This window comes from Octodon degus, unplaced genomic scaffold (assembly GCF_000260255.1).
Source record: "Octodon degus isolate 3935 unplaced genomic scaffold, OctDeg1.0 scaffold00112, whole genome shotgun sequence".
NCBI lineage: Eukaryota > Metazoa > Chordata > Mammalia > Rodentia > Octodontidae > Octodon > Octodon degus.
In genome coordinates, this window is record NW_004524688.1 from 2148838 (window position 1) to 2170520 (window position 21683).

At 37.4% G+C, this 21683-nt stretch overlaps 1 protein-coding gene across 1 annotated transcript in view; it reads right to left on the reverse strand.

Annotated features, from left to right (window-relative positions):
- Pacrg (parkin coregulated) overlaps nt 1–21683 on the reverse strand; it is a 539156-nt gene that overhangs the window by 463404 nt on the left and 54069 nt on the right. The window contains exon 2 of the mRNA XM_004639430.2: nt 10170–10304. Coding sequence (XP_004639487.1) covers nt 10170–10304 — 135 coding nt within the window. The remainder of the gene's footprint in view (nt 1–10169; nt 10305–21683) is intronic.

The following is a 21683-nucleotide window of genomic DNA, read 5'->3' on the forward strand; positions in this document are numbered from 1 at the left end:
AAAACAAACATAATTTTAAAAGGAGACTCTGGTATCTTTGGCACATTTCTCAGTATCTTTTAAAACTTTAAAAAAAAATCTTTTATTTATTTGGTACAGGGTCTCACTATGCAGCTGTCTCCCCAGAGCTGGGATTACAGTTGTGCACCACCATAATCTGATTTGGAGGGGGCACAGGGCACCTGGGGTTCTGGGCTGGCAGGGCATGCGGTATCAGGAATCGAACGCAGGTCCTTGCAATTGCAAGGCAGGCACTTAGACCACCAAGCTACCTCCCCAGCCTCTCAGTATCTGTTGTTTGAAGTATTTCATGAACATTTAAGAGTTCAGTTCCTTTAACAATTGTAAAACCATTTTTTTGAATTCTGATAACTAAAAACTGGCATAGAAATTATGTAGTATATTGTTGTCACAGATAGGTAAAATAAAGCCTAGACAGTGACAGACACAGACATAAGGTAGTGCCTGGGAAAATAAAACTTGGTAAGAATTAACTCTGTTGTACTTTGCTTTTATTAAACAGGTATCATGGGGCCAGCCAGCCAGCTCAGCAGATTAAACCTCCTGCATAGGCAGGCACAGGGAGTGGGGTTCGTCCCCAGCATGCCATGCTGGCCCCACCCCCAGGGCATGCTGAGATGGCTGGAAACAGGAGGGTCACTATGACTGTGCAGTGAGACCCTTAGACCATGTACTAAATATATAAAAAATAAGTAAAATAACAGATATCGTGGGTACCATGTGGTGGTAGGTACCAGAATAAAAGAATGTATGGGAGAGAAATATAGAAAGAGATCCCTGACTTAAATGGTTTCAAGATATCCTTATATTTAGATCTGTGATTGGCTCCATTTTAAGGGCCTATCTTGTTTCTAATTTCAAATTAGTTGTACATAATTTGTAGTTTTTTTTAAGATAACAATTTGGGGGAACAGGGGTTTAGCTCAGTGGTATAGGGCCTGCCTGGCAAGCTTGAGGTCTTGAGTTCAATTCCTAGTACATCCCCTGAAAAAAAGATAACAATTTGATTTTGAAATAACATGGCATGCAAATATATAAATGGCATTTCTTTTTCAGTACTATGGATTGAACTCAGCACCTTGCACTTGCCGATCTAGTGCTTATTCTACCTAGCTATCTCCCTGGCCCTATATAACTCAGGACCTTGCACTTGCCAGGCAAGCACTTATTCCACTGAGCTATCTCCCTGGTCTGGAACTTGAGCTTTCATGATAAAATTTTATACACTCCCACTGGGCCAGCAAGTAAGATACATTTTGGCTATGAGTAGAGGAATAGATCCATTCTCATGTGCTTCTATATATCAGTTCCAGCTTTACTAATTTTATTTCAATATGATGAGGTACTAAAAATCATTTATATATCAAATAAAGAAGCCAGCAGCATTCCAGAGATGTTCTTGGCAATTATGCTATTTTGGACAAAGACCATTTTGATACAGCTGCCTAGTGTGGTGGTACATACCTATAATCCCAGCACTTGGGAGGCAGAGGCATAAGGATTGTTCAAGGTTTAAGACCAGCCTGGGCTAAAAGGGAGCTCAATGCCAACCTAAAAGGCAGAGAGACCCTGTCTCAAAAAGTAAAGAAAAACCCATAAAAAAAATTTTGATGCAGCCAAGTAGGGTTGCTGAGAAAATGTGCTGAAAGGGGGGACTTTAAGGCAAAGTATACATTTATCTGAGTTTCTTCTTTTTTAAGAGAATTTAATAGATTAGATTTTGTTGTTGTTGATGTATAATAGAGTTTGTGTGATATCCTGATTTGTCTACAGGGTTACAGAGAATCAATTTCTTACTCAAATCTTTCTAATATACGGGACATTCTTATGCTTGAGTGTGAGGAATATAATAGAAAACTAGACCCTGGTACATGTCACCTACTATCACATAGCTCAGAGTTTTGCTCCGATGAGAAAGTTAATCTAAATCAGTATTTACTACATTAATACGACTATAAAGTGAAAGAATTTAGAGACACTTTTGTGTATTTTTAGCTCTTTCACCCTTAAAGTGAATAGTCTATAAGATTGTCATTTAAGAAATTGCCAAGATAATTTCCCCCAAAGATCTCTCTTGAACTGATTATTTTATCATTTGTGTCTTCTTGCAATACATAATGTTTAAGTCCATTTTAAGGAGTAGTTACATACATTTCACATATTTTAATCCTTTTAATTCCAATTTCTCCACCCCTCCCCTCTCTTTCCTCTATCCCTGGATCCCCTTCCCATTTGCAAAGGATCTATCTTTCTGTTGACTATTGTCTTTTAGTTTGTCATTCAAATTATTTATCTTCGAGTTGCTCACATAATAAAGTTACATAATATTTCACTAAGGTGTCTGATTTATTTCACTATGTCTTCAGTTGAATCTATTTTCCCACAAATGACACAGATTTATCCTCCTTTACAGCAGAATAGTGCTGTCTTATAAATTACAGACTTTCAGTACCCACTCATCTGTTGATTGATACATAGGACAATTCAAAGATTTAGCTATTATGAGTTACACTGCTTAAAAATGAGTATGCATGCATCACTGTAGTATGATGTCTTTAACACTCTTGGGAAGATACCTAGAAGAAGAATAGCTGAGTCAAATGAGAAATTTTTGGGGGGGGGAGGTGGTCCGGCCCACCTTGGGGGTGGGATTGTTAATAGCATATGATGCTGGGATCAAACTGCAGTCCCTGTGTGCTTGCCTAATCTTGCCTAAGCAGGTGCTTTAGACCACTGAGCTGTCTCTCTGGCCTCAAATGAAATTTGTAGTCTTAATTTTGAGGACTGTCTATATTGATCTCTATAGTGGTTGCACCAATTTACATTCACATCAACAATATAGAAGGGTGCTTTCTTCCCTGAACTTTGCCAGCATTTGTTCGATTTTTTTTTTAAATGATAACCATTCTTTCTGGAGTAAGATCAAATCTCAATTTTATTTGCATTTCTCTAATGGCAGATGTTGAGTACTTTTCATACTTATTGGCCATTACGCTTTGTTTTTATTTTTATATTTTGCCTTTGTACTTTTACTGAAAATTCTATACTCTTTTCAAATGGTCACTTTTTGAATTGGATCTCTTATTTTGGGTTCCTATGTTTTTGAGCTCTTTGTAAATTCTAGATATTAGTCCTCTAGCAAAGGAGTATCTAACAACATTTTTTTTTCATTTTTTATATTATATTTTCACTCTGCTGATTGTTTCCTTTGCTGTGCAGAAGTATTAATTTGATATAATTTCATTTGCTGATATTTGATAATATTTCTTGTGCAACTGAGGTTTTAGTCAGAAAGTCCTTTCCTATACCTGTCTTGAAGAATTTTTCCTTTCAGTAGTTTTCTTCTATTTTAATAGTATGTCTTTGATCCATTTTTATTGTATTTTGGTGCATGGTGATAGATATAAGTCTATATTCAATCTTAAACATGTGTGTAATTAGCTTTTCTAGGAAGGCATCTTTCCTCCAGTGCATGCCTCATTAATCCACAAGTCTGTGTTTATACCATTGCCATGATGTTTTTGTCATTGTAGCTTTGTAATATAACTTGAAATCCAGAATTATGATGACCTCTGCCTTTCTGTTGTTGTTGTTGCTCAGGATTTCTTTTACTATTATAGCTATCTTCTGGTTTCTTAAAAACCTTAGTGTGGAGGACCACCTGAACAGCTCTCCTTGAAAGAAGAGCAACCATCTCCATTTTGACTGAGCCTGACTCTATTTCCTCGTATTGTTATGTACAGAGCTGGCTAGGCCTTCTGTTTATCTTTCAATTGGCCTTAAGCAATGTGTATTGGTCTAGCTGAGGTGCTGATGATAGTCTTTGAAGGTGGCACACATATTTCACTGGTAAACCTGATGCTCTTTAATGTAAGCTGGGTTGAGACAGGATGGTAGAGCTAATGCTCCATGCCACCAGCTGGGATCAAGCCTCAAGATAGAGACTATGACATCCTGAGGCTTGAAAGACTACATCAAAGCTGAAGCACCAGACCCCCCAAAAAACATTAGATGCTATCTCTATGGCATAACAGTATAATGCAGATTACTCTCTCTGCATATCCTCTCTGCATATGGTGGAGGTAAATGTAGGCCACCCACCTAGCTCAGCTCACAATGATCACCTACTTCCCACAATTCTCAGTCAATCCTCCTCAAGCCATTCCCCTGTTGAATAAAAACCAAGTGAGGCCCTTGATCGCTCTCTGGATTCCAGAAAGCAATCTCTGTGGCTGGACTTAGGGCCCCTTGGCTCCCCAATAATTATAAGTATGTTTTTGTGTCTTTACTTTTGCTGTGGGTTGTGCTGGGAGTAGATTGGAATCAACTTGATGGGATTCCAATAACATAACTTTGGGATTACAAATATTGACTACTGAGATGAGTACCTGGAAGTGACTTCTACACTTAGGATAGCGTTTTCTACTTTTGTGAGGAATACTGTTATTATTTTTATTGATATTGCATTAAATCTCTACAACAAGTATGGAGATTTGGTAATATGGCCATTTTGACAATACTTGTTCTACCTTTCCAGGAGTAGAGGCTATATCTCCATTTTCTAATATCCTCCTTGATCTATTTCTACAGACTACTGTAATTTTTATTATAGAGTTTTTTCAGTCCCTTTTCTTAAATACTTAATTTTTTAAAAATTTATTGTGAATAATATTGTTTCTCTTACTTTCTCAGTGAGTTCATTATTGGTGTTCAGGAACACTTGATTTTTGTGCCTGCTCTTCTATTGACTTTTTGGTTATTAATTCTAGGACTATTTTGGAGGAATTATTGAGTCTTCTAAGTAGAGAAATATGCACCCTCCAATAACAATAGTTTAACTTCTTCCTTTCCTATATACATACATTTTCTTTCTTTCTCTTACCTAATTGCTGGCTGGGGAGATGGCTCAGTAAAATAAGCGCTTGCCTGGCAAGCACAAGGGCCTGAGTTCAATCCCTCTTTTTATTCACAAAACTATTGTTTTCATTTATTTCTTTCCATTGTTTTTTTTTTCTTCTTATTCTTGCATCTCTTTGACAATTTCTGCATCTATGTTCATTAAAAGGACAGGGCTGTAGTTTTCTTTTATTATTAGTATTATTACTATAATTATTATGTATTTAGTACAGGGCCTACAGGATTTCACTACACAGATCCAACTCATGATCTTTCCTATTTTTCAGCCTCCCAAACTCCTGGATTACAGGCGTGCGTCACCACACCCACTCTCAATTGCTGTCTCAGGGCACTCCAGGGGCATGGCCTGCACGCAGAAGCCTAAGAAGGTGTTTTAATCCAATAAGCTATCTGGCAAGCTTATAGAAATGATTTTGGGAGTACACATTCCTTTTCAATTTCATAAAGGGTTTGAGGGGTGCTGATGTATAATGTTCTTTAAGTTCTTACAGAATTCAGCAATGAATTCTGAGATATTCCTCGTCATAGATAGTTATTTAATTTCATTGCCTGCTACTGGAATGGTCAATGGTTTTATATATTCTTATTCCAGTTTGGTTATACATATGTGTCTGGGAAAGTTTTTTTCACATTTATCAAGAAATGTATGACAAGCACAGAGAGTCATGGTAAAAATGTATGTCTTTTTTTTTTTTTTTAATTTATTTGATTGTTACGGGGTCTCACTATGCAGCGTGCACTTGTAGTGATCCTCCTGCTTTCAGCCTCTCCAGTGCTGGGATTACAGGCATGTGCTACCACTCCTGGACTCTGGCTGGCTCAGTCCGCCCTGGGGGCAGGGTTGGCAAGGCATGTGGTGCTGGGGATCGAACTGTGGTCACTGCACTTGCCTAAACTCACCTAAGCAGGGGTTTCATTCCAATAAGCTATTTCACCAGGCCCCAATAATAATTGTTTTCTTTTAATAATAATTCTTAACAGGACTTCTTTCTGGGTAATGGATTCAGGGCTTTATTTCTGAATGCTATTATCTTAATACAGAATTACTCGGTATAATATGGTAACCATGTGGCTATTTAAATTAAAATTAATTAAAATTAAATAAAATTAAGAATGCAATTCTACAGTCTCCATAGGCACATTTCAAGAGTGTAATGGCCACATACAGCCAGCTGTATTGTACTGGACAGTGCACACTGCAACTACTGCAGAAAGCTGTACTGATATTACACATAGCTGATTTATTTAGAAATACTGTAGGCAGTCATGCAGTGCTGGGCCCTCAAAAGGTCAGTGTAAAAGTTGACTGTGGCTGGTGGTGCATTCACTGAGAGCCAGGCTTCAAGGAAAGAAGACAACTACACCATCTATTTCCCCTAGGGACAAACAGCAGTGATTGATATTCTAAATAGACATCAATCACCTTCCTTGGCAGAACAAAGCCTACCCAAACCACTCCTTTCTGGAAAGTCCCAATTTGTTCTATAAATGCTTGCTACTTGACTTGCTCCCAGTTTGATCTCCCATTTAATCAATAATACCTAAGCAACTATACCTGTAATCTTATTGGTCCAACATAGTTTGTCCCACCTCACACCCATCCTGTGACTTTCGATTAGATCAATATTACTTAAGTGACTATACTTGTAATCTTATCGATTACAGTTCTGACCCACCTTGAGCCAGGCTTACCTCACAGCTTTGCTCAATAAAACACCTTGAGAAGTGGGGTTGGTGGGCAGCCCACTTTCTGGGCCCCCTTCTATACCTCTCAGACAGGAGCTTTTTTTTTTTTTTTTTACCCCCTCTCAATAAATTCTTCCTACTCTTAACCTCATTGTTCCTAGAATTTATTCCTTTATTTTAGAGAACACAAATTTGGCATTTTGGACATCTAAAGTATTTTAATTCCCAACCTGGGATTTATAATATTTCCTTCCTATTATTTGGCTGTTGTCTATTACACATCTTACATCAATATCACTCTGATCTTTAAAGGTACCGTCATAGGCTGAACTGGCCAGGTTATGTCACCTCACCTCCCATGTTGTTCTGGCAGAAGAAACAAATGACGATTTCCATGTGCGTCTGGTCAGGAAGGAACTGAGCAATCCCTGACATTTACTGATCTCTAACTGTTCTATTTTCTGACTTTTAAGGATATTGATGATATTATACCATAGAGTTTTTTGTTATTTCAAAAATGCGTGGTTTTTTGTAATACGGAGGTGACTGGAGCAGCAAATCCTGAACAAGTAGAAAGGGAATCCCTATACCTGGGAATCCAACTTTCCAGTCTGGAATAACACTGAGATGAGGGGCACAGCCTTCGCTATTATTTACTGGGGAGAGTCCTAGGTATTTCAGAGTCATGCCCCTCTTAAAATTGTGATGACAGAAATGGCCTTCTTCTTCTTTTTTGCTGGTGCCAGGGGTCAAACTCATGACCTTGCACTTGCCAGGCAAGCACTTATTCCACTGAGCTATCTCCTGGCCCAGAAATAGGCTTCTCATTATGCCGTTATACACACTGTTTCAGGCAGTCACAATCCTGCTACGAATCCCAAAGCTGATCCTGGAGTCACTTTAAAGATGGCCAGTGCTCTCTTGTGGAATCTCAGCTACACAGGAGTCTTCAAGCAAAGATGGAAACCGGAGGGGGGTTTCACAAGGGACTCATTCTCTGTCCACACAGAGAACTCTGCTGGCTCTCAGCTTTTGTTTTTAGCTTTAAGGCTGGGAGAGGGGCCCCGCTGCCTTCAACATTCTCCCTGCCCCTTCCTTAGGAATTGCACCCCAAAAAAGTCCCCTATTCTTATGTGGCCCCAGATTGTGCTTACTGTAAAAGGGCCAAGGAATAAATATGAATACACTGAATGATCACAAGCCTATGTTTATTAACATTAATGTCTCATTTTAAATGTTATTGTAATATAATTGAAATATGTTACCAGCGTCCTAAGAGCTAAAAGTTAACAGATTCTAGACTTTTCTTGCACTCACTTTGGCAGCACATATACTAAACATGGAAGGTATTTCTCTCTATATATGATGTCATACTACCAGTAAAGGCACATAAGTTGTTCCCAGGCCAGTCAGATAGCTCTGCGGATTAAAGCGCCTGCTTAGGTAGATGTAGGGACCAGGGTTCAATTCCCAGCATGCCATGCTGGCCCTGCCCCTGGGACATGTTGAGACCATTGAAACTGCATGTGGTGACTCGAGCCTGTAATCCCAGCACTTGGGAGGCTGAAAATAGGAGGATCACTACAAGTCCAATTTACAAAGTAAGACCCTGTACTAAATATATTAAAAAAAATTGTTTCCTTTATTATTCCACTTTAACTTCTTGAAATGGTACTACAGTCAATTGTAGTTTAAAAGAATTGGTAAGCATAAAAAAGAAAAGCACTGTTTAGGCCTACTGACTGTTGGATCATGAAAGATAAAAAGCAAAGCAATTCATCCCATATGTGGATTGGATTAATAATTTTCTTTTCAAGATGATTTTTTTTTTTAAAAGATGATTTCTTTTTCTAGTATCTTGGTACTTCTAAATGTTATTCAAGAAGTTATCTGAATAGGTCAAAGTAAATCTATATTAATACTTTTAACTAATGCAACTTACACATAGGTTATAATTACTTAAAATACCAAAAGTACTCCTTGTAAAAAAACTATGACACATCTTACTCTGTAGAAATCAGGTTATCAGGAAATTCTTCTGTGTTATATAGGAACCAGTAAATGGAAAAGCAAACATAGTCTCTATCCTATAATTAACCAAATATAAAGGAACCAGAAAATCACAACAAAACTTGGGGAATATGTTAAGACTGAAATGTCTACATTAATTACAATTATAATTAATTATCATTGGTATACATGTTTCCTCACATGTGTATTTTCACATAACAATTCATCTCATGCATTTTTACGTAACAATTCATCTTATAAGGAGAATACTAAGAAAATAATCATCTTCCTTAACCCTGTCACTGCAAAATTTATGACAAGGCTTAAGAATAATATCACCATGTTTCTTTTCTAACTTGGGATAATTCTAAGTTTATAGCTGAATAAGGATGACTACTCAAAATTTAGAAATGTTTACTGATAATAGGAAAGTATCTGAAAAGAGAACAGATACAATAATGCTTTCAGTCTTTTTATGGAGGGGAAAAGTTAATTTTAATGCATCTTTCTAAGCTATTTACTTAGATGAATTTGTTAGTTTGATAATTTTATTTTTAATTATTAATGATTACAAGCAATTCCTTCAGACATGAGGGCTGGATTCTTTAGTTAAAATGTCAGTTGCTTAATTTGACTGCTACTTGGCCAAAATCTTTTATTTTATTTAACCTGAGGTGATACTCAAACATTTGCAAGGGCTTTGCTGTTTCCACCTTGAGAAGCGTTTGTTAGCTGATAAATATCACTGAGAGCAAAGTCTTTGATAATAAAAACAATTAAATATCAGAAATGGTTAGAGATCAGCAATCATTTTTCAAATTAAATGTAAAAGCCTTCGCCCAGTTAAGAGATTGGCAAGTTTTTATAAATAACATCAGTGAGGCTTTTAGAAAGAAACACAGTCACATTAGAATGGAGTCATTAGGCAATACATTTATTTTGAAGCCAATTAACCTTCTGTCAGAAAAATGTCTGGGCTGTAATGGCTTCAGCAGAGGTCAGCCACTAACAGGGCAGTGTGACAAGCCCTCGTGCAGGCCGCGCAGTGCACGGACTGCACCCAGCACCTCGGAGCGGCCCTCTTTTGTATTCTGCCCTGCATTTCCAGGGAGCACACAATCTTGACCTATCCATTTAGGTAATTAAAGCTTCCATTTGGAAGTGTCCTGCAGGAAGGTGAAATTTGGGGGAGATAAATGGCTGTTGCTCTCCACATACAGCCGCCAGTTCCATCATTTGATGGACTGCCTGAAACGGGCTGCGCTGCCAGGTTTTCATAAAAATAGAGATGAATTGGGCAGCAGACAATTCTCTAAGGCAAAGCAACTCTGTCATTTTCTTCTTCGCAGGCTATAATTTAATTGTTAGTCAAGGTGGATGGCTGACACAGGGGGGCTTTTTAAGGGCTTACCTACCATCTTCCATTTGCTGAGAAATTACTCCAGCTTATTTACTTAGCAGCCAAGTTTGTTTGGCACTGGGAGAACGTCTCTTCAGCAGGCGCAGCTGGCTGTCACAGCTGTGCCCTGACTTACCTTCCAGACTATTTTGTTTCCTTTCGAATCATGCTCAAGGGCAATTGGGAAGTCTCCTCGCTCATAAAATTTTCGGAATGCTGTAGGCTTGGTTGGTCTTTCTTTAAATGCTCCTGCATTTGGAGGGCCTCGCACCTTGAAGGCAAAAAAATAACCATCAATGTTTAAAACATACTAAAAAAAATCCCAACAGAGACGGGTGTTTTTAGTTTGTGTAAAATATGCTGGAAGATAAAGATCAAATTAACAGGGACAACAGAAGTCTTACATTAATAAAAATGTTTGGGGAAGAAAATTATTTTAAAACCACTAGCAAGGATTTATTTTGTTTCAAGCTGCTTTTGAAAGCATTCCTAGAAAATGTCACTTAAAATATCATCTTGTAAATCAATCTGACACTATATTTAAAGAAAACATTTAAATATAACTAAGTTCACAGTGTTAGAAGTTTTAAAAATTCTAATAACTATATGTTATAATCCCAGGCCTGATATATGTTATGGAGTACTGAAGTAATCAATTTAGGTTATTTTCTTTCAATCTTTCTAGAAATTCATAAAATAATAATATATTATTAGTAGTATTAATAAGACTATAAATACGATAGAAAGGGCCGATAGCTCAGCTGCACTGTGGCTGCCTGGCAAGCATGAGGTGGTGAGTTCAATTCCTGGTACAAAAAAAGAGCTATAATATTGATAATAAATTAGAAAGTCTATTTAAAAAGGTAGGATGGGGCTGGTGAGATGGCTCAGCCATCTAAAGCACCTACTTAAAAAACAAGCTTAGCAAAAAAGCACAGGGACCGCGGTTCAATCCCCCAGCACCACATGCCAGCCAGCCACGCCTCCTGGTGGGCTGAGCTGGCCACACACACACACATAAATAAAATTAAAAAATAAAAAAATTAAAAAAAAAAGGTAGGATGTCTATGGAGCACGCATTGGTAATATGAATCCATGCAGAAGCAATATTAAATTATATGAGTTTTTACCACATTAACTATAATTTTCATTAAAGAAGAAATATTTCCTATAGAATCAGTTACATTGAGCACATCCTTGAAATCTGCATTATTTATGTCTGAACTAATTCACCACATAATTTACACCTGAATTATACAATTCAAAAGTGATTATGTAGCCAGGTGTGGTGGTACACACCTATAATCCCAGAATGTGGAAAAGCCTGAGGCAGGAGGATTGTTGTGAGTTGAGACCAGCGTGGGCTACAAAGTGAGCTCAAGGCCAGCTTGACCTCAAAAAAAAGTGTTAGGTGACCTTTTTAGCAAATTATAGTCTACTGTATTGTTGTTGGGTTTTTTTTTTCATTTTTTAAAAACTCTTTTTAATTTTTTTTTTGAATTTTTATTAATTTCAATGAGAAAGAAACAGCACTGAGAAAGTTTTTTATTTTTTTATTTTTTCTCTGTATTTTAGGGAAGGGTCTACAGGGTGTTCAGGGTCTCACTACTAGCTCAGACTTGTAGTGATTCTTCTGTTTATAGCTTCCCAAATTCTGGGATTACAGGTGCAAGACCCCATGCCCACTCTCAATGGCAGTCTCATCATGTCCCTGGGCCAGGGCATGGTAGGCCTGGGGATGGGACCCCTCCCCTGTGCCTGCTTGCAGGCGCTTTAATCCGCTCAACTATTTGGCCAGCCCAGTGAGACAGTTTCAAAACAGGTTAGTAGGACAGTTAATAATTAATACACTGCATATTGTTGTCTTTGTAGTAGTTATTCAGAGTACAAGATGCAGACATGCTATTTTGTCTAAACAATATTAGTACAAATCTTTTTTCAGTAGTCTTGTTTCTTATAGACAAACTAAACATGACTGTATTTCCAACTTGTTGGAAAAGGTAAAGATCAGTCATTATTTTTTTTAAGAATTAATATGGACAGGGGCCGGGGAGATGGCTCAGTGGAATAAGCGCTTCCCTGGCAAGTGCAAGGGCCTGAGTTCAATCCCCGGTTCCGCAAAAAAAAGAATTAATATAGACAAAAAAAGAATATAGACAGATTGCAAATAATTTAACTTTATATTTTAATTTATTTTATGTTAATTTTGAATATTTTAAAAACTAATTTTAATAAGCATTAACATCTATAATATATGTAACAAATAAATATAGGTGATTTGATTAATCCATTATTAAAGGATAATGTTTGAAAGTGAGCAAGATGTTAAGAAGTCTAAGTTGCTGGAATGCTGAAGTGGAGCTGGTAAGTCCAGTAATATAAAGGTACTTCTTACAGTTTAGAATTTAGTCCAGGACATAGCATTTATTCCCAATATGAGATTATTGTGAGGTCTTTCATCTGTGGCAGTAGTGTTGGTGGCAGTGGCACAGCAGAGAAGCAGAAACAAGGGAGAGGGGAGTCTTTATTAACTCTGAAGACATGGAAAGGATCCAGGGAGGGAGGTGGGCAGATCCTCTGACCTGAGACAGGGAGGATGAGCCTTCAGGGACTTCTGCTAGGGGTGGAGTTTGAGGGGCAGATTCAGTGACACCCAAGGAGCTAATTGGAGGCTCCCTTGTGTGGGCGGGAAAGGTAAAAGGAAGTTGTATCCAGGCTGGAGTGGGGAAGGAGGAAGTGGTCCTTGGGAAGGTAAGCTGTTGTTTGGGAGATTCACCTATGTTGGATCAGGGCCATGATAAATTAGTAGTTTGGGCTGGAACCTATCAATTATGTAAATAACTGAGTTAACACAAGGGCTCACCAGTGGGAATCAATATACTCTCTTTCATACTAAAGATTTTAAATTTCTTCTGGTACTAGAAATACTGACTACCATTTTTGGTCTAATTCACTCAACTATTAAATAACCACATGCATTGACAACTACTTTGTGCAACTGCCTTACTATCATGGAAGCTGCAGAATTAGGACTGTTAGGCTTTCATAATACAAGAAGCAATGATTTTTATTTTTATTTTTTATGTTTTTGTGGTACCAGGGATTGAACTCAGGACTCTACTTGCCAGGCAGGAATTTATTCTACTGAGCTATCTCCTTGCCCCCTCAAGAAGTAATAACTTTTGGGTCACATTTTTTAAAATTATAAAGGACTGGCAAACTTTTCTGTGGATAACTTACAAAAATATTCCCATCTACCAATATGGCAGCATTTTAACAGCCTCAGAAAAACTGATAGAATAATATTTAAGAAGCAAAATATTATGGCAAACCAGCACGGGTGCTTGAACATATATTCACAGAAAATTATAATTCAACAGTGTATATACATACTTGGCACGTATGGGCACATATGTACATACATGCATGTGTGCATCATTATTATATATTACTAGTTACTGTTCAGCAGATGTGTCATTTATTTCATTTCGTTTTTGTCATTTAACTTTTTATTGAGATTACTGTACATCCACAGGCAGTGTTCAGAAATAATACCTAGAGAATACATGTACGATTTTTCTAGTTCCCCAATGGTAATATCTGAGGAATTATGGGATTATATTACCCCTAGGTTACTGATACTGATGCCAACATGAAATGAGTGTTTTCTAGCACCACAAAGATCCCCTTAGTGCTACCTTGGGCTTTTTGCCTCCCAGCAACAACTGTTTGTTCTCAATTTTTATGATTTTGTTACTTCAAGAACTATATAGCATGAAATCCTTTGGGGTTAGCTTTTACTTTGTTTTTACTCTAAATAAATCTCTGGACAGTGACATAAATTGTGAATCAATAGTTCAAAACTTTCTGATGCCGGAAAGTATTCCATAACATGGATGTGCAACAGTTTGTTTAACCATTTACATGAAAGAATATATTGTTTTCTGGGTTTGTTTGTTTGTTTTGCTATTAAGAATAAATCTGTGATTTCTAAAATGAATGGACTTCATCAAGGGATTATTTTCTATTTTTGTGAGATTTTAAAGTTATCAGTGAATGTTCAATTTTGTCAATTTTTATGCTTCAATTAATATGCTTATGTGATTTTTCTTCCGTTACCATTTTATGTGGAGTGTTGGCATTTGGGAATTACAAATTCAATTTCCTTAACAGTTGTAGCGCTATTCAAATTGTGTTCCCCAATATGGTGGGTTTTTTTTTTTTTTAAACTGGATCTATTTCATCTAACTTATCAAATTTGTGGATGTAGAACTATGTGGGTGTTGTTTTTACTACTGCTTTGTCATCTGCAGGATCTGAAAAGATACCCATTTTAAAATTTTTGATATTGAGTAATTTGTGTCTCCATTTCTTCTTCATCATTCTTGTTAGATGTTTGTCAGTTTTCTTTCTCTTTACAGTGTCATTCTTTTCTCACTGTTTTTTTTTTTTTTTTTTTTTTTTTTCTTTTCCTTTTTGTTCTGTACTAGGGATCACAAGCTAAGCAGGCACTTATGCCACTGAGTTATCCCCCCAATCTTCTGTTTTCATTTTATTTGTTTACATTTTATCTTTATTTCTTTTTTTATTTGTTTTTTAGTTTTCTAATTTTGAAATGGGAGTTTACAGAGCATTGATTAGAATCTTTTCCTCTTTTCTAATATATACATTTAATGCTGTATATTTTCCAATCTGCATTTTTTTTCTTTTTTGCATAACCTGGGATTGATGTCTGCATTGTTTTAGCTCAATATGCCCTACAAGTTTTATATGTACCTTTTCATATTCACCTAGGTTACTGTATTTTTATTTTCCTTTGAGATCTATGGATTATTTAGAAATGTCTGTACAATTTCAGTTTTAGAATTTGTTGGTTTGCTTTTTGGTTCTAGGCTTTCCAATGCTGCAACAAAATATCTGAGCTGAATAGTGAGATGCTGTCTCAAAAAAGCAAAACAACAAAAAACACTTTTTAATTGCTTCAGACTTTTTTCCATTAAGTGCAATTTTCATTCAATAATTTCTACTCCGTAATTGCTTTAGACCATTTACTGACATTGTATGGATTAAATATTACTTTTTTTTTTTTTTTTTTTTTCAGTATAGGGATTTAACTTGGGACCTTGCGCTTGCCAGGCAGGCTCTTATGCCTGCTAAGCTATCTCCCCATCTTCTTCTTTCTTTCTTTCTTTATTTATGTTTGTCTTTTTGAGACAGAGTCTTGCTACACAGTTCAGGCTGGCCTTGAGCTCAGTTTGTCACCCAGGCTGGTCTCAATTCCCAATGATCTTCCTTCCTTGGCCTCCTGAGTGGTAGATTATAGGAGTGTACCACCACACCCGATTATGGCCCTCTTTTTTTTCTGCAACTTAATTTCTTTTGTTTTGCCTTGCCTTTTTTACTTGAAAATGTTCAGAATATCATTATAATTTATCTATTGTGACTTTGAGTACTTCTCACTGTATAGCTCTTTTAGTGAAAAGTAATATCTTGCCATTTTTACTATTATTTTTATTGCACTAGCTCAAGAGAAATGTAGAAATCAAACCTCCATATATATTTAATTGTTATCTTTTTTTTTATTTTGTTTGTTTTGTGCAGGGTCTCACTACACAGAGTCGTAGTGATCCTCCTGTTTTCAGCCTCCCAAAAGCTGGGATTACAGGCTCTTGCGCCAGCATGCCCAGTCCCCATCACTGTCTCAGCACACCCCAGGGATGGGGCTGGCATGGCACGCCAGGAATTGAACTCCCATCCCTGCGTCTGCCTAAGAAGGAGCTTTAATCTGCTGAGCTATCTGGCCTGCCCTTTGTATATTTCCTATCCAATTTTCAAACATGATTTACAAAACCCAAGAAGAAAACAAAACCCCATCTTCTTTCTTCCTTCTATTGTTTTCTATGTAGATAACTTTCTAGGCAACTTTTAGGGTAGGTCTGCTGGGGACGAATTCTTTTGTTTTCCATCATCTCATAAGGATTCAACTTCTTCATTCTAGTTGTTACAGTATTGGTGGTTCATTGTTCTTTTAAAAAAAAATCATTGCACTCTCTTCTATCCATCACAGTTTCTGATGAGAAATTCTTGTCATTCAAATTGTTTTTCCATTGACAAATAAATTTTCTTATTTTTCTTGGTATGAAAATATCTTTTCTTTTTTGTCTTTAGTGTTCAAATGTTTAATTATCATTTACTTTGGCATGCATTTCTTTGTGCTTTTATTATTAGAACTTTGATCAACTTTGTGGGTTTGTAGGTTCAAGTGTTTGTGAATTTGTTAGATATTCAGCTCTTATTTATTCGAGTACTTTGCCAGCTTTGACCTTCTTCTAGTCTCAAATGAAACTAAACTATTAATATTATTATGTCTTTTTTAAAGTCTGTTTTCTCTGTTTTTCACACTGTGTAATTTCTAGTGCTCTGACAGTTTTTGTAATTTTTTTTTTTTTTTTTTTTTTTTTGTATTTTACTAAGGGTCTACCAGGTCTACCAGGTCTCACTACATAGATCAGACTCTATAGCGATCTGCCTGTGTTCAGCCTCTCAAGAGCTGGGATTACAGGTGTGCACCACCAGGCCCAGTCTCAATCACTGTCTCAGTGCGCCCCAGGGGCAGGACGGCCCCACTGGGGACGGTACCCTGTCCCCTGTACCTGCCTAAACAGGCCCTTTAATCCACTGAGCTATTTGGTCGGCCCTGCTCTGTCTAAAAGTTTATGGTTTCTCCTTTCTGCTCTTTTCATTCTATTGTTGAGCCCAAACACTCTGGCTTTAATATCAGTTATTATCATTTTCAATTCTCAAATTTCCACTTATTCTTCTTTGTCATCTATTTCCTGGGAATGTATTTTTTTTTTTTTTTATTGTTTTGAGCTGTTGTTCAGAAGCACTAAGAAGCAATTACAGCAAAGGCAACTTTCAAGGTCTTTTTAAAACTAACACTTCGGTCACTCTAATGTTGATATCCATTAGTTACATTTTTTACATTAATTTTTAAATCTTCTTGATTATCAGTATTATTAGGGATTTTCTACTGAAACCTAGATGTTTGGTATTTTTAGGAAACGCTGGATCTTAAACTTCTATCTTTACCTTGTTTATTCCAACATGTCTAGCAGAGATGTGGAAGAGAATACCAGCTCATTACATCCATGCTGGGAGGGTAGTATTAGTACTCTACTTGGGCTCTACTGACCCCAGGAGGGGGAATGATCCATCAGTACTGAGAGTGAAGGTTCCAAGTTATCTGTGAGGCCTTCACTAGTATATTCTTGGATTTGAAAGGTAAAGACTACCTCATTACTGCCCATTCCCCCAGATTGTCTACACTGACATCACAGACTGGGTGGTTTCCATCCCATTAGACAGTGTCTACATTGGGCTACCTCTGATTCCACTCTGGGAACCAAATATGTCTTTACTGCTCACCATGTGGTCTCTGCTGTTATGATGAAGATGCAGGCCCCAATACCTTATTTAGCTCAATTGCAACCATTATTTAGATTAATGTGTTTGCTTATTGTCTGCTAACCGCTTTTTTTCAGGATTGGCTAAAAGTCAAAAAATTACTTTTGCTGTAAGCCCCCCTTCTTAGGTGACTGACCTAAAATTTGTTGGAGATTATATCTCTCTATGTTTGTATTTGTTTGAAAACCAGTTTCTTTTTTCTCATGTCTCTTAAGCTAAATACACTATCATATTTCTGATTCTGAGCTCAAAATCCTAACTGTTCAAATTTCTGATGGAATGAACACATTCCTAAGAAAGTCCAGAAGGCTTTTTATAGATTGATACAGATAATTTATACTGTTTTTTCTTTTCATAAATTTTCATGTACCCCCTACAGAACTGATTCCATGCCTACAATTTCAAGGAAAGTCTTTACTTAGAAGGGAATTTTACAAAATAATCCACACTGATGTGCAATTACTGAACAATGAGGAAATTTTTTTTTCTTGAGTATTTATCCTCAGTCATTATGTTTCTGTTGTTAACTTATTTTTAAACACTTTACTATTTTATTTATTTATTTATTTATTTATTTATTTATGGAGTCAGGGATTGAACTTAGGCCCTTGTGCTTGCCAGGCAGGCACTTATTCAACTGAGCTATCTCTTCAGCTCCTTTATTTTGTTTTTAAACAATTTTCTTAGAAAGGTTTGTGTTAATACTGTTTGGACAATTAAATGCCGACATCTTGTATGCTGGGTAATTTAAAGGTAACAACATACAATGTATTAGCCATTGTTACTTACCTATTGTTTTGAAATTTTGCTTTATTTTGTCTTTAAGAAAGAAGCTATGGGCCGGCCAGATAGCTCAGCATATTAAAGTGCCTGCGTAGAGAGACACAGAGACCAGGTTTGATCCCTGGCATGCTATGCCAGCCCCATCCCCAGGGCGCACTGAGAAGGCAACTGAGACTGGGTGCCTATAATCCCAGCACTTGGGAGGCTGAAAAACAAGAAGGATCACTACGAGTATGATCTATGTAGTGAGACCCTGTACTAAGTACATTAAAACAAATACATTGGGCCAGTGGTATAGCTCAGTGGACTAAGCGCTTGCTTAGCTAAGCTCAGGGGCCAGGGTTCAATTCCTGGCTCCACATGCTGCACCAGCCCCTCCTTTGGGTGTGCTGAGCTGGCTATGGAGTCTGGGCACAGTGGCGCGCACCTGTAATCCCAGCACTTGGGAGGCAGAAATGAGGAGGATTGCTACTAATGTGGGCTATGTAATGAGACCCTGAGCAAAAAAATAAAAAAAAAAATAGCTCACTGGACCAAAGCACCTGCTTAGGCAAGCTTATGCAAGCTTAGGCAAGCTTAGAGACCGCAGTTGGATCCCTTGTACCACAAGCCATGCTAGCCTTGCCCCCAAGGCAGGCTGAGCTGGCCAGAGTCTGGGTGTGGTGACACACTCCTATGAACCCTGCTTTGAGGAGGCTGAAAGCAGGAGTATTATTGAGTATGAGCTGCATAGTGAGACTTTGCAACAACCAAATACATTAAAAAATAATAATAATAAAATAAAAAGCCTTTTTAAAGCAGGCTTCTTAGTGCTAAACTAGCATTACCTAATCTTATGCTGATGCTGCATCCAGATAACACTTTTTCAGTCTAAATACATATTTATCCTTTTAACCTTTATAGCGGGACATAAAACTTTTGTAACCTACACTTACTTCATTCCAGATAATTTTAAAAATGTGTTCACGAAAAAAAGCCAAGTGGAATACAATTATCTCTGGAAATGTAATGAAGATATTATTATCGGAAACCACATAAATGGTGATAGCTTGAGTGAACAATTTTTAAAATAAGCAAAAATGCTATTAGCAAAGTTCTGTATTTGTGAAAAAGAACCATTGTAAATTTTATTTCATGTTTTAAGTTTTTTTACTCTGATTTATTATGAATAATATAAAGCAAATAAAAAACCATAAATCAAATGAGATTTGTGAGGAAATGCAATTAAGATTTGCCTGAACGGTGGGGGCAATCTGTAAACCAATTAGAAAGAATGGATGTTGCAGCAGAATGCTTTTAATAAAAGCTAATGCACTTGGGACTGAAGATATTGAATGCAGTTTGAAATGACTTCAGATGATAGAGTACTTTATATGCCTACATTTATTGAATGTGCTGTAATGGATTTAGGACTTAGATCACAGTTTCTGTCATATGGCCACAAAACTAATAATAATAAGTAGGAAAGAATGTAAGGCTCTCTGAAATTCCACATCATAAAGTTGGGAATTTCCCTTTTCATTATTTTTATTCTTCAGCATAAGCTGGAGCTACAAAAAAGACTTTCTAATTTCAAGTGCAAAACCTACATCTTGCTACTTTAACTGATCCATTTAGCCTACCCACTTAAATGCTGAAACAATAAGACACAAAAAAAATAAGCTTCAACCTGAAACTTTGATTTATTAAAGCACTGTCACCGTGCAGCTGGTGGGCAAGGCTTGTACTGTCTTTGAGTTATTCAGGAAATGGACCATTAGTCCCAGGACTGGTGCATTTGTTGCCACCAGGCCAGGCTTGTGAATAAGAAGTACTGCGGGTCAGTGCTTGCCCTATTTGCCAGTTGTAATGATTTTAACACAATGGAAATTCTTTAATATCTAAGGTTACCAACTTTCTAGGAATATGATACAAAATTATCACAAGAAGCAAATTCTAGTACAATAGAAGATGAGATACCTCAATAGTAACAGAAGCGAGCTCATATTACCAGGGAGAATGACTGTAAGAAGCTCGAGCAATATATTAACTTAATAATATAGCAGCATATTAGGACGGTAATATCTAGAAAAAAGTGTCTTATTTGCCATATGTGTTTTCTTTTATCTTAAAATTTAAGAAAAACATTTTTAATGTATTTAGTACAGGGTCTCACTAAACAGATCAGACTCATAGTGATTCTCCTCTTTTCAGCCACCCAAGCACTGGGATTACAGGCCTGAGCCACCATACCGGGTTTTGGCTGGCTGGCTCAGCCTTGGCAGTACCAGGGATTGAACCCTGGGCCTTGTGCTTGCCAGGAAGGTATCTGGACTGCTGAGTTATCTCCCCAGTTCCTACATATATATCTTCAATAAAAATCAGACATTGTTGTTAATAGGGAGTGGCAAGGAAAATCAAATCATGTCATTTACTTTAGGAAGGTTGTTCTCTTTATGTATTCAAATTTATTTATTATGTTTTAGAAAGGTTGTTCTCTTTTTTGTTTTGGTGTTTGGTTTTCTCAGAAAAGATCCCTCAATGCAGTTCTGCCTTGAACTCACTATGTGGCTGGTGCTGGCCTTGAATTCATGGAGATCCTCCTACCTCAGCCTTCCAAGGACTAGGATTACAAGCATGTGTCACCAAACCCAGCTAGGAAGGCTGTTCCATCAAGATCTAAAAACATAGATATGTAAGCAGGAAGTTAGTATCTCCAAAACAACTAGTATCAATTTGTATTCAAGATCTAAACAAAATGGATTGAAGTCAGGAGCAGATAGTCAAGAGGAGCTATTCCCAAAAGCTTTAAATTAGAGTGGTATCAAAAATAATGACCAAAAACCTTCCTATTGCACTCAATATTTTACTAACATCATTATTATTATTATTATTATTTATTTTATGAATTTTATTGAGAAACATATAGCAATGAGATAGTTTCAAAACTGATTAGTGATCCAGTCCTAGCCCAGGCCGGGTGAGCGTGTGGGAGAGCTTCCCGCTACCCTGCGCCAGCCCAGGTGCAGCATGGGTGAGATCCTCTTCCACCCTCTTCAGACCCCCCCACCACTCCGTAGCACCTCCCCACCCCATATCCCCAGTGAGAATTTCTGCTGCATTTTGGAGACCCCCAGATCCAGTCCTAACCCAGGCCCAGTGAGTGTGTGGGAGAGCTTCCTCTCCCCTCTACTCCATCTTGTCCCTTCCAGACTCAGCTCATGCCTGGCATACAGGCCTGGGGTGAAACCCTGCAGCTGCAATCCCTGCAGAGAGAGTAGGGGACAGAATCACCCAGCTAGTCTAGGAGCAGAACATTTGGCCAGAGGGGGACAACAGGATCACTCCCAAGGGTGGCAGCAGGAAGGAGCTGAGCACAGCAACCAGACCCAAGCCAGGCACAGCTGGATAAATCCAAACT